This window comes from Protopterus annectens, chromosome 8.part0, assembly GCF_019279795.1.
Source record: "Protopterus annectens isolate FY-2018-M chromosome 8.part0, PAN1.0, whole genome shotgun sequence".
Lineage (NCBI taxonomy): Eukaryota > Metazoa > Chordata > Ceratodontiformes > Protopteridae > Protopterus > Protopterus annectens.
In genome coordinates, this window is record NC_056741.1 from 424,750,252 (window position 1) to 424,763,259 (window position 13,008).

At 41.8% G+C, this 13,008-nt stretch overlaps 1 protein-coding gene across 2 annotated transcripts in view; it reads right to left on the minus strand.

Annotated features, from left to right (window-relative positions):
- Positions 1 to 2,637: 2,637 nt before the first annotated feature.
- RIIAD1 (regulatory subunit of type II PKA R-subunit domain containing 1) overlaps positions 2,638 to 13,008 on the minus strand; it is a 308,698-nt gene continuing 298,327 nt past the window's right edge. For both annotated transcript variants that reach the window (XM_044079942.1, XM_044079941.1), the window contains one exon: positions 2,638 to 3,242. Coding sequence is in view for 1 of the 2 variants with exons in the window: in XM_044079941.1 (XP_043935876.1) it covers positions 3,172 to 3,242 (71 nt within the window). In the remaining variant the exon portion in view is untranslated. The remainder of the gene's footprint in view (positions 3,243 to 13,008) is intronic.

Below are 13,008 nucleotides of genomic sequence, written 5' to 3' on the forward strand. Positions count from 1 at the left end.
ATCCTGCAAGAAATCTGAGGTATCTTCTGCAAATAGGTCGAATGGGGACGTGCAGGTATGCCTCCTTGAGATCTAGAGTTACCAGCCAACACTCCTTGCCCAGCATGGGAAGAAGTTGCTGTAGGGTCAGCATTTTGAATTTTGGGACAATGATGTATGTATTTACGGTGGACAGGTCGAGAATAGGTCTCCAACTTTTTTCCTTTCTTGGAACTAGGAATAGTCTGGAGTAAAATCCTTTGCCTTGTTCTGTTATTGGCACTCTTTCCACAGCTCTCATCTTTGCTAATTGCATTATCTGCTGTAGAGCTTCTGTTTTTTGATTTGGAGGCAGGTTTGGCATTCCTCTTTTGACTGGTAAAGTGTGAAAGTGGAATCGGTAACCTTGGTCTATGGTTTGTAAAATCCACTTGTCTTTTGTGATGTAGTGCCAGTTTTTCGAAAATAAGGTTAATTTTCCGCCTAATGGAGCTGCTATTTGTTCCCTGGTAGGCGGATGTAGAGTTAAGTCACTGTGATTGTGCCGTTGTAGTGGTAGTGGCTGAGTCTGTACCTCTGTTATTACCTTGCCACTGTCGTCCTCTGTAAGCACCTCCTCTGGATTGGTGTCTGCCTCTGGAACATCTATTCCTGCCCCTCTGGGATCTTGTGGAGTCAGGAAAGGACCAATTTTTGGCAGGCCAGTTCCTGCTAAACCTTGGGGGCTGAACCTGCAAGAAATCTTTAACCGTTTGAACAGATTTTGCCTTTTCTTCCATTTTCTTCATTACCTGCTGGGCAGGTGTACCAAACAAACTGGTCTTATCCATAGGAGCATCTAATAACTTAGCTTTAACATGATCCGGTAAGACTTGTTCCTTCAGCCATGCATGTCTTCTTATCACTGTGCCAGTCATGGCTGATCTAAATGAAGCCTCCAGTGCATCATAGCCACATTTTAAGGAATGGTTACTAACCTGTTGTATGTTATTTACCATTTCTAATACATATTTCTTATCTATAGAGTCATCAGATGATAGTTTTTAGTTAACTGATCAAGCATAAACTCTTGGTATTGTATCATGTGAAACTGACAGTTTAAAGCTCTAGCTGAGAGAGTAGCTGAGGTATAAACTTTTTGCCCCATCTATCTAAAGACCTGGCTTCCCTTTCAGAAGGAATAGGGTTTTGCTGTGGTCGAGGCTACTGCCTTAGGCCCCTGGGAAATAGTTTCGGGGTCTGCAAGTGGGGCCTTGTATAGGTGATGATGCGTGTCTGGTACCCTGTAAAATCTGTCTGGCTTGGCAGGGGCTGGAGGTAAGGAGTCTGGTGCAGAGCAGACATCATTAAAGGCATCGTCCACAACAGAGAGGACAGGAGGTATAGCTAAGGGCCTGTGTTGTGGAAGGTGCAGAAAAGTCCTAAGTCTTTTCTGGAATCTGAGAAATCCTGTTGCTGCCATTGGAATTGTTCTCGCATGGCATGTAAGGTTTCCCCAAATGAGAATTCTTCAGGTGGAGAAGCAGCTGGGATGGATTCTTCAGCATCTGAGTCTTCATAATTGGAGAAAGGAGCCTCTGGCTGGTCTGTAATATCTGAGTCATCCACAGAATCATCAGAGGACACAGGCTCGGGTGGCTCTGCCCTAGGTCTCTTCTCTAGGGGCTGAGAGGCCCTGTCTGGGTGAGATTGAGATCCCCTAATTAAGGATATTAAATCTTCTGCCAGAGTAAGCATTTGTGAACTAGAAGTAGGCCTGGTTGAGGGGGGTTTAACAGGCACTGATTTAGTAGACTTGGCTGCTTTAGCCCTGGCAAAGGCCTTAATGGACATGGCTGCAGGAGGCCTAGCAGCACCACGTGCTGGGGTAGAGACATCCAGAGGGATGGTGTCTGATAATTCACTAGAAACCACTGTAGTAGGTAAAATTTCAGAGGCCGATTCAAGTAAGGTAGCAGGAACCTCAGAAGTAGTCAAAGATTCAGCTGTGCTTTGATCAGTTTTCGGTTTCGCCGAAACCGAGACACTCGCGTTTGCTTCACCATGGTTTCGCCGAAACCGTGGACCGCGAGTGTCAGTCTTTCTTTGCGTTTCTTAACAATTTGGGTAGTCGGAGGATCCGACGGCATAATGTACGCAAATTCTGAACCGAAAAACTGTTCAGCAAACTCCGACCGACGCCTAAGCGTTCGTCGGTTGAATGAAGCACAGGCCGAACAGGCTGCTACGTCGTGGTCTGGGCCTAAACAAGGCAAACAGTAAGAGTGGAAATCTTTATGAGGTATTTGTTTCCCACAAGTTAAACAGTTATTGACTTTTTCTGACATCGGCTGAGGCAAGAAAGAGTCCCCAACGGGGTACTTAGCTTTTTAGAAGTCTTCGAAGTAGTATTCGGTAGTAGAAATCTCTGGATCCGACCGACCGGCACTTGCGAACAGCTTCTGCTTCGGGCGCCACGCGGCAAGAAAGACTGAAGAAAATGGTGTTGGCTGATGCTTTTATACCCGGAGACCAGCAGAGATGACGTCGGGTGAAGTGCGACATCAGCCGAAGCCGGACCCGGACTTTGGAATCCGGCCGACTGCAGGGCTGCCTGACGACAGGACAACCCAGTTGTTATGACTGCAGATGCATCCATGAAGGACATCTGCCTTGAAGCATGATATCCTCTCTGTATTTAAAGGTCCTGTTATCAAGCAAAAGTGTCAGCTTGTTCATGGCACAGTCTTCTTGGTTACTCTCCTGTGTGTACAGATAGACAACTGGTATACATATCAAGATCTTTTAGCTTATATTGGAACATTTTTTTGGTATTAATGCCAACTTGCTCTTTGGAGATGGTGCATCATTCTGTGATCAAAAACAGACTATCAAGAAGGCTTATTTTCTGGGATTTTATCACAATACAATGGCCAAGGTTACTGTGGATGTATTAATCATCACCTTTATCTTCACATGAAATTATATTCACTGCTTTTCTCTGACAATCATTCTTCACCATAGAGAATACACCTGCTACACAGTAAGCAAAATGCTGCTGGACTTTATATGGTGACTGTTCCTTGCTCACCTGTTTCGTGCCAAAGAAGTAAAAAAAAAAGGTGCTGATAAATTGGGAATTATCCAATTTTGTAAACAGTACATTTACTTAAAACATTAAATTTTCTCCCTAAAGATGCAATGACTTTCACTTCATTCTCTTTCTTCTCTCTCTTCCAGTTTTCTCTGGATCCTTCTTGGAAACTCAGGATCAACGAAATGCTCTGGAATTGTATAACATATTAAAGAAAACAATGCATTACTTTAGTCAAACAAATATGTAGTTTTTTCTTTAGCCTTACAAAACAGCAAACAAAGTGGATATATACACTAACATAATAATACTATTCTGCATATGCATATGATGAAATAAGAGTGGAAATCTTCACATTGGAGACTGTCAGCAAAGAAATGGAAAGGGTTTGTGATGGGAAACTAATACTGCAGCAACTGATTTCCAAAACTGTGACAATAGCATCGGTGAAAACTGTTTTCATGGTATTACCCATTAACACAATTATCAGCACAATTAAAAGCACATTTTTGTCATGGTCTTAAAATGAAATTCTCTTGATTTACATACATCATGAGAGGAAATGCTGTTAAAGCTACTAGGGCACATATGGATATTTTTGAGAAGATAAAGAAGTCATCTGACACCCCCTTAACTTATACAGCATATTCCATGGTCACTGGAGAATGACAAAACAAAAACTTGGTTTTTAAGAGGTTTTCACAATAACTATAGCCAACAATGTAGGTTGTTTTCACAACAATTAATTTATTATTTCTAGTTTATGTCTATTCAACAGCCAAACTATTGCAGTGCAGTTACGTGTCAGCGTGCACTATTTCCCAGCACAAAAAAATACATAAATAAATAAATAAAAAAATAAATAAAAGGAAATAAACATAAGTTATGGGAACTGGCCCACTGCTGGATTAAAACTTGTTCTTCTACACCTTATATGCCTCACAGATTGCATGACAGTTTTAATGGTCCCTCGTGTAGCTTTCAAGCACCCTGTGGAGAAGTATGTTATCTTACTACTACTTATCTGTCAAACGGACAGCCATTCTCTAAGACTGCATGCTGTTATTTGCATCATTTGTCTCAGATGCAAGCATGAACTGCAGCACACAGATCTGATAGGTAAGATGCTTTGTGGCGGCAGTTTTCCTATTCCCACTTAAATTGTATATCATCATAACTTTTTACACCTTTATATAATTTTAAAGTCACAAGGAACAAGAGAAAGTAAGTACCAGTCAAGGCTAGATGCTGACCTGCATTACAGGTGAAGAAAAATAAAAACAGTGAAATAATTATGTGCAAACAAATATATATATATATACACATACATACATACACACACACACACACATATATATATATATATATATATATATATATATATATATATATATATATATATATATATATATATATATATATAAACACACACACACACACACACACACACACACACACACAAACATGGAGCTACTTTACATGGTCGACATTTCAGAAAGGCAAAGACCATATGGCTGAGACCATATGATCGACTTTTGAAATGTCGATTATGTAAAAACAAAATAAAACAAAAAAAAAAACACAACAATCACTTACCTTCACATTGCTAGCAGGGGGGGCAAGTCTGCCTGCACCCCCCCATGGGGGGCTACACCCCCCCCCCTCCACAGCCCCTGGAACTTAAATATACCAACTCCAAGATCGCACTACAGTGCGGAAGATGGAAATCTTTCCATTTCGCACTGTACGGAGATGCCCGTTCCGCATGGTCGACATTTCAAATGTCAATCATATGGTCTTGGCCATATATATATATATATATATATATATATATATATATATATATATATATATATATATATATATGTATATATATATATATATATATATATATAGATATATATATATATATATATATATATAAATAAGAGAGAGTAAGGAGCCACGAAGTGGCGGCAGTGAAGACAGCAAACCATTGGTGCACCACAAATTATCTGTACACAGTCCTAACAGGGGTAGTGATTAGTTTTCAGGACACACCATCATCTACAAATGAAGACACTACACATGTGAGGTACTGGCAAAGTGACATCTACAGTGGTGAGCTGGTATGAACTGTCCAAATGTACTGTTAAAAGAAAAGACATTAACTAATGCTGTTCCCTGACTTTTTTCAATGAAAAATCATCAGGGAATAACATGACAAACTGTTTACATAGAAAGTTAATTATTCTGTAAGGTAAGCATAACTTACAGGTAATATTTCAATCTCCATTTGAGAGAATCAGAGAAAAAAAGACCTTAAAATCAGGGGTAATCAAAGACGCATAGTATAACATGCATATTCATATCCATATATTAATACATACAAGTTCAATTATACAAAACAGGTAATTAGTTACAGATACTCTTTACTAAAAAAAGTTACTGACACAACAGCAGACAATGTGTACAGAATACCGAAATTCATATTTTCAAATGGTTTATAAATTTGGATATTGCACACTAGGCCTTATTTTCAAGATAAAGAAATGTATACTCATCCAGCATTTACCTTGTTTTTATACATATACATTTTATATATATATATATATATATATATATATATATATATATATATATATATATAGATAGATATTAAAATATTTATAAAATTATGCACAAACACAATTATAATATGAAATCAATATGTCTACTGTAGAACTTTATTCAGAAGCCCAGATTTTAAAGATTATGCAGTTCAACACTCCCACAGACAGTATAGTCACTACACTTCATGTCCCCACAGCTAGGATACATCAATGTATAAAGCAACACCTGAGCAGTTATTCAACCTTGGCAAGCACCATAGAAATCAAGTCTGCAACTGACACTGTAGTATGTACCTTGTTATATGTAGTTGTGGCCCTTCCTGCAACCTCCCTCCTTGGTATGTTGCACACGGCAGCAGCCATTTTCCTCATTTAGCTTTATTGCTAATAAAATGCTTTGGTGCTGAATGACTGTCTCGGGTCATTTTTTTACTTTATAATTCATCCTGACTGCATGCTCTGGTTCACTTCTGGAGTGTGTCAAGAAGAGGACAATTATTAATTTTGGAAAAGTTAGCAGGTCTTGTGCTACGGGGCTACGAAGCACCATGGAGTAGTACTTCAGGAAATACAGGTTTATGCCTGACCTTTATGGCCCCTCAGTTACCTGCTACATGAAACTTGCACCACTCTTGAGATACAAAAAACAAGACAAGTACCAATATCAGCAATAGCATGTTAAAGTTGCAGCTTCATTGCAGGATTTAGTAAACTACCTGTTTGATAACAAAGGGTCACTGGTAGGAAAATACTTTTTCATTCTGTGTAGAACTGCCATATAAAGCTGTATGATGCTCTGAAACAAATCCGCTCTATTACAGTACCTCTGATCTAATCCACATTCTCATCCAAGTATGTTTCATCATCAGGATCAATACAGATTTAATTGCCTTGAAGGATGTTTTCTTGCTTTTCTAGAACTGAATTAATGTTAGTCAAATTGTCCTGAAGATGTCTACTGATAGGTGGCTTTAATACTGTAAAACTACACGTCTACAGAAAATTAAGGTTGCCACCACTAGATTGAGGGATCACTTGTGAGGAGCTGGGATAGTCCTGCTCAACCTGTCCACTACATCACTGGAACACCCCGGAATGTGCATTGCTATCAAAAAATGGTGTGAAGACATCGCCCACTGTCAAACTCTTACGGCCTTTCGAGACACAAGGTGTAAGAATAGGCTCCTCCTTGTTTTTTGATGTACCAAACAACAGCTATGCTTCTCTGTATGGAAATCACACCTTTTGGGACGATATCCTGAAGTTCCTGCAGTGTTAGGAGGACAGCCCTCTTCTCCAAGTCACTGATGTGCAGGTTGGCCTCTAAATTTGACCATGTACCGTGAATCATTCTCCCTTACCCTAGAAGGGACGTGTCTGTGGTCACTATGGTTATTGACAGATCTGTATGAAAATGTCATCCTTCTGTTACAGAAATGGAAGTAATCCACCAAGTCATGTACTGTCTGCAAACTCTTGTGAGTTGAATCTTGGTGTGTAAAGGGTGAAATTTCTGAGACCACTGAACAGCTAATGTTCACTGAAGTATTCTCGTGGTAATGAGCCATCAGAATCATTAGAAATGAAGCTATGAGACCTAAAAGATGTAGGACTAGTGGTGCTGGAAAGCAGGAATTATTTATTAAGAGCGTGGCTGTTTGACGCAGGCAGAAAACTTTGTGTTGTGGAAGACTGACCATTTGCAGAGTTGTGCTGAGGTGGCATCCGATAAATTCTATCTGATGGGTTGGACACAACTGACACATGTGAAAATTCACTGTTATGCCTTGATCCACTAAACAGGAGAGGAGAGGAGAAGATTCAAATGATGGTAAATATAACTTATGTACACACCATAATTATGCATCTGTGTTGTCCATTTTCATTCTTCAACGAATGGTTCTGAGATCCGACCTCAGATCTGGCTCAGCTGCATTTCTTTCAGATTCTTGGATCTAACTCTTGACCTCCTCCTTTACCCATAATGCCCCAGACCCCTGTTATACCTCAGATTGAGTTTGCTGCTCAATCAGAAAAAGAGTGATTATAATCCATGTAAAATACAGAGATAGAACAGGGGCTCAGACAGGAACAGTGGTTCCAATATTTCCATCAGATCACTCCTGAAAGAAAGGCAGAGGAGGAAGGATGGTGAGAAGTTGAAGAAGAATGAAAATGGACAGCAAAGATAATGAGCTCATAACGTATATATCTGATACTGTCATTTTCATTCATTCTTCAAAGAATGGGATTGAGTCTCCAGCTATGATAACTTGGGTGGCCTTCATGGAAGGCTATTCCACAGTACTGCGGAACCAAAAGCAGCTCTATCTCTAGAAATAAGATCCAACTTGTAATGAGCAATAAAGGTATGGACATTGGACCAAGTGGCTGCAGCACAAATATCTACAGAAGGCAGCTGCATTAGCCATGGGTCTAGTAGATTGAGCTTTTGGAGGTCTAGACAAAAGTTTCCTCCCACATTCCAAAGACATGCTGTAGGTGAATTGGATACTCTAAACTGGCCCTAGGTGAGAGTGTATGTGCAAGTGTATCCTCAGAGGAGGGTTGGGTCCCGGGCTAGCAACCTGACCCCATAAAAAATGTAACCGCTATTGAAACAATGAGTGCCTGGAAAGTGCTTGTTGCCCAGGGTGCCGAGTGGCATGAAGAGGATGAGAAAGAGAAAAGGCAAAGACAAACCTTGTAGCAAATAAACATATGAAATTCAATCTAACTATTTTGCTAAGGTAACTTTAGAAACTGGTTTTCCCAATCTGTTGGGGCAAAGGAAACAAACTTTTTTTTTTTTTTTTTTTTTTTTTTTTTTTTAACTCTTTCATCCGTTGAAGATAAAAATGAAGTTGCCTATGCACATCTAAGAGATGAAGCATGTATTCACCTTTATTATAAAAATTTGGGAAGAACATAGGTAAATTGATCACTTGGCTGATGTTTGCTTCAGAGGCTACTTTGGGCAGAAAGGATGGATAACACGTAAAGTGACACTACTTTTATGGAAGATCAAGGAAGGTGATTTTGAGAAGAGTGCATGGAGTTCAGAAACTCATCTAGCCGACGTGATGGCTGCTAGAAATACTGTACAAAAAAGAAACTTCAGATCAGACTTGGCTCAGGGCTGAAATGGAGATAGAGTTAAACTCTGCAACAACACTGTGACATCCCAAGGTGGAGTATGATCTCTAATTGGAGGCCTATGCAAATCCTTTAAGAAACGCCTTGCATAACCTGGAGGACACTCGAGGGAAAGCATCATCTCCAGTCTGATAATTAGAGATGGCTGCTAACTGAACTTTGATGGTAGAAAAACTAGTTCTTTCTTGAAAAACTAAAGCAAGAATATCTAAAACAGAAAAAATTGGTGCAGTGAAGATATCTAATTCTCCCTGATGGGCCCAATAAGAAAATATCTTCCATTTATTCTTATAGGCTTTTCTAGTGGTGCCTTTTTGGGATGATATCAAATCGGACAAACTGAAGACGAAAGCCTGGGCTGTCTAGCCATTATTGGAATTTCTGAAAACATGCGGACATATTGAGTCATGGGATGTCTGGGTGAGCAATGCTTGCAGGATGAGTGATCAGATCAGGAGCAGGGTCCAGTGTCCAAGGAGGACGTAGACGATGAGACCAAAGGAAGAGAAACCACACTTAATGAGGCCAAAAGGAGGCAATGAGACCTTGCTCTTCAACCAGAGTGGTTTCTGAAGAAATTTGGGGATTAATGGTAAGGGGGGAGTAAGCATAAAGGAGGCCGGAGGGTCAGTCGTGGACTACAGCATCTCTTGGTGCCTCCCCCTGGGGGGAATTAGAGCAAAGAACCTGCTGCACTTGTCGTTGAGAGGAAACGCAAAGAGACCACAGCACAGTTGACCCCATCGATGGAAGATTATCACCATCACTACTCGATTAAGAAACCACTCGTGAGGCCTCAGGATAATCCTACTGAGTTAATCTGCTAGCATGCTGGATATCCCAGGTATATGCATTGCTAAAAGAAAGCAGATGGAGAAGATCGCCGACTGTCACACACTCATTGCTTTTCAACAAAGCGGGTAGGACCAGGTTCCCCCCTGTTTGTTGATATACCAAACTACCCACATCATCTGTTTGAAAAGCAATTTTCCCTGGAGGAAGGGAGTTTTGAAAAGCCCTTAATACTAGGAGAACCGCCCTCACCTCAGGACAGTGACATGTAAATTGGTCTCTTCTGGGGACCATGTGCCTTGCACAGTCCATCCCAAGAAATGCCCCTCCACCCCAAATGGGAGGTGTCCGTGGTCACCGTGGCTACTGGCCATAGGAATACAAAGGTGCGTCCCTGACAAACTTCATTGGACTGAAGCCACCAAAGCAGGGAATCCCTGCAAACCTGAAAAAGTTTTATTAGCTAGGTCAGAGGCTGCTGAAGAATTGACCACTGAACCACCAGAGTCCATTGAAGGACACACATATAGAAACAAGCTGTTGGAAGTAAGGTAATAGCCACTGCAATTGAACCTGAGGTGTGACCCTAAGGCCTGAAGAACCAGTTTTGCTTGGGGAGCAGGCTGCGAAAGCATCTCCCTGACATGTAATCTTAAGGACTGTACTTTTTTTTGATGGAAGAAGAGCTGACTGGAGGAGTCCAGATAAGCTCCTATAAACATCAAGACTTGAAATGTTTAAAGTGTGGACTTGGTATAACTGACTGTGATCCCCAAAGACTGACATAATTGGAGTAGGTAGTTCCTGGCCTTTTTGAGAAGATGCCTGGTCAGGGTTGTGAGAAACCAGTTGTCTAGGTAAGAAAGCATTCTGATTCTGCACAGTCTGAGATGAGCTGCTACCACTGCAATGCATTTAGTGAACACCCTGGGGGCTGTGATGAGACCAAAGGGTAGGGCTATGAACTGGCAGTGACTGGCCCTAGCTGAAAGAGCAGATATCTCCGGGAGCATCTGTTCATTTTGATGTGATAGTACACATCCCGAAGATTGACAGAGCACATCCAGTCATCTTTAAGCAGAAGAGTAGACTGGACTGAACAGTGATCATTCAGAGCTTGGAGTTCCTTACAAACCAAAGACTGCTGAGGTCCAGTATGGGCCTCGGGTCCCCTGTTTTCTTTGGCACTAAAAAGAACCTTGAGTAAGTTCCGAATAGTCTCTGGTCTGGCGGGACCTTCTGGATAACTGTTTTGTCTATCAAACAGAACGCCTTGGACCACGGTCTTCTCCTCTATAGTGTCAACACCAAAATCACAGAGCGCCAGTAAATTAACGCTTTTATTCATCAGTCTGATGAAGTCCTGTATGTAGGATGAAAACGCATGTATTTATTTTTTCTTGGTGAATAAAAGCGTTAATTTACTGGCGCTCTGTGATTTTGGTGTTGACACTATAGAGGAGAAGACCGTGGTCCAAGGCGTTCTTTTTGGTTGTTTATTGGAGTTTTAGAACTGCCGTTCTGCTGAATTATTTGTTTTGTCTATCAGCTTTTGAACTTCTATGGCTGCTAACTTTCATTGATTGGGTGGAACATCAGGGAGGTTTTTCCATTTGGATGGTGGGATTTGCAAAAAGGGAATGAAATATCCTCTGGATATGATTTTTTTGCGCCCAAGTGTCTTTTATAATAGATGCCCAGGCTTTAGGGTGCAGAGACAAGTGCCCCCTGACTGTCTCCAGAGAAGAGCAGTTGGGCAACCCCTTAGGAGCACTGAAAAGGTTTCTCCAAAAAGGAATCTCGAAACACTTGATTTTGTGGACCCCCCCCCCTCCCTCTGCTGCAAGAGTGGCATCTTCCATTGTAACTTCTCCTCTGTCTCTGGGAGAAGTTTCCCCTTGTGAGTCCTGAAAAGCGCCATGTAGCTTTCAGAACCACATCTTTCCTCTACGCACTGATTACTGGCAAAGGATCTCTGCGGGGTAGAAAAAGGGATTCCCAAAGCAGACAAGTTCTTTCCATCTTGCTCACTATGGGAATGTCTCTCTTACTGTCGGGCCAAACCATGAAGATTCATCAAAGGCAGCATTGATGAAAGAAGATTTAATAGGCTCCACATAGTCACACAAGCACATCCAGGCATGTCTCCTGATGCCTATGCCTGAACCCACTTGCCCACGAGGAGCCCTCTGCTCCATAAGAGATTAACCTCATGGACACACTGGAAACCAACTGAAGGATAGCCAGTTCTGAAGAAAGCTGTTTAAGTTGCTCTGCAACATGGAGCCAGAAGTAGACTTAGAGAGTTCTTTAAACAAATCTCTCTGCATTCTGGTAAAATGTGCCAAGTAGTTAAGTGACTGTAGAGCAATAGTCACCGAGGTGTAAACGTGCTTTCCACACTTGTCCATCACCCTAGACTTTCTATTAGGAGGATGAACAGTAGAGCTTTGTTCAGCTAGCTCCTTTTCATCCATGGGAACTCTCTTACTCCAATGATGCCTGTCCTTGGGTGGAGGGAGAAATTTATATGGACTATGGGGGATTGATTCCATGGTATCTGGTTACTTTCATGTCCGGCAAGACACAAGGTCTACAAGGTCATCAGCCATAGGGGTAACCCAAGATGTAGATGGGCCAGACCAAAAGGCGTCTAGCAACACTGACTCCTCCTTGGAAGGGGGATCAGAAGACCATCCGCCTTTCTGGCAGAGGCTCTGTAGAATGTCTCCAAAGAAAACGTTTTCTGGTGGAGATCTGGGGGACCCCCTCCCCTTTATCAAAGTCAGTGTTTTTGGTCAAAAATTCCTTAGGAGAATTTATGTACTTCCTTTTACATAATCTCTTCTGGGGGACCTCATCAATGGAATGATCTGGAGAGGTATCAGAAGATAAGGGAAGTTCCTGAGTGGGAACTGCCTGGAAGTTCATATGGGCCAGCTGTCCCTGAGAGACAGAATGACAAGGCTCAGAAGTCAGATCAAAGGGAGGTACAGAGATAGATCTAAAGATGCAAGAGGAGAAAGAATTCTTGGATGAGAGAAAGCCCTCTCCATCACCTCGAAAGCAGGATAACCAGGAAAAGCCATTGCCAGCCTCACCGGAACTGAAGCTCCAGGTGCTGGTAAGCTCTGCCCCTGCCCAGCCTCCTGCCATGATGGAGTTGGACGAGAGCTATCTGATGCCAAGGCTCCAAGGGGAATTGACGGCTCCAAAAGCCTCTGGGTCCAAAGCATTACCCTGGATCTGGCATAGATGCTTCAGCTCGGAGATTCTTCCTGCTCTATGGGGATCAGTGGTGAACGAGACAGGGACACACACAGTCAGGGTCGAAGGCCTGGCTATATTTGGATCCGACTGCTTCCAAAATCGCTGGTTGGATCACAGATCACAGAAGGAGAGACTATGATATGAGGT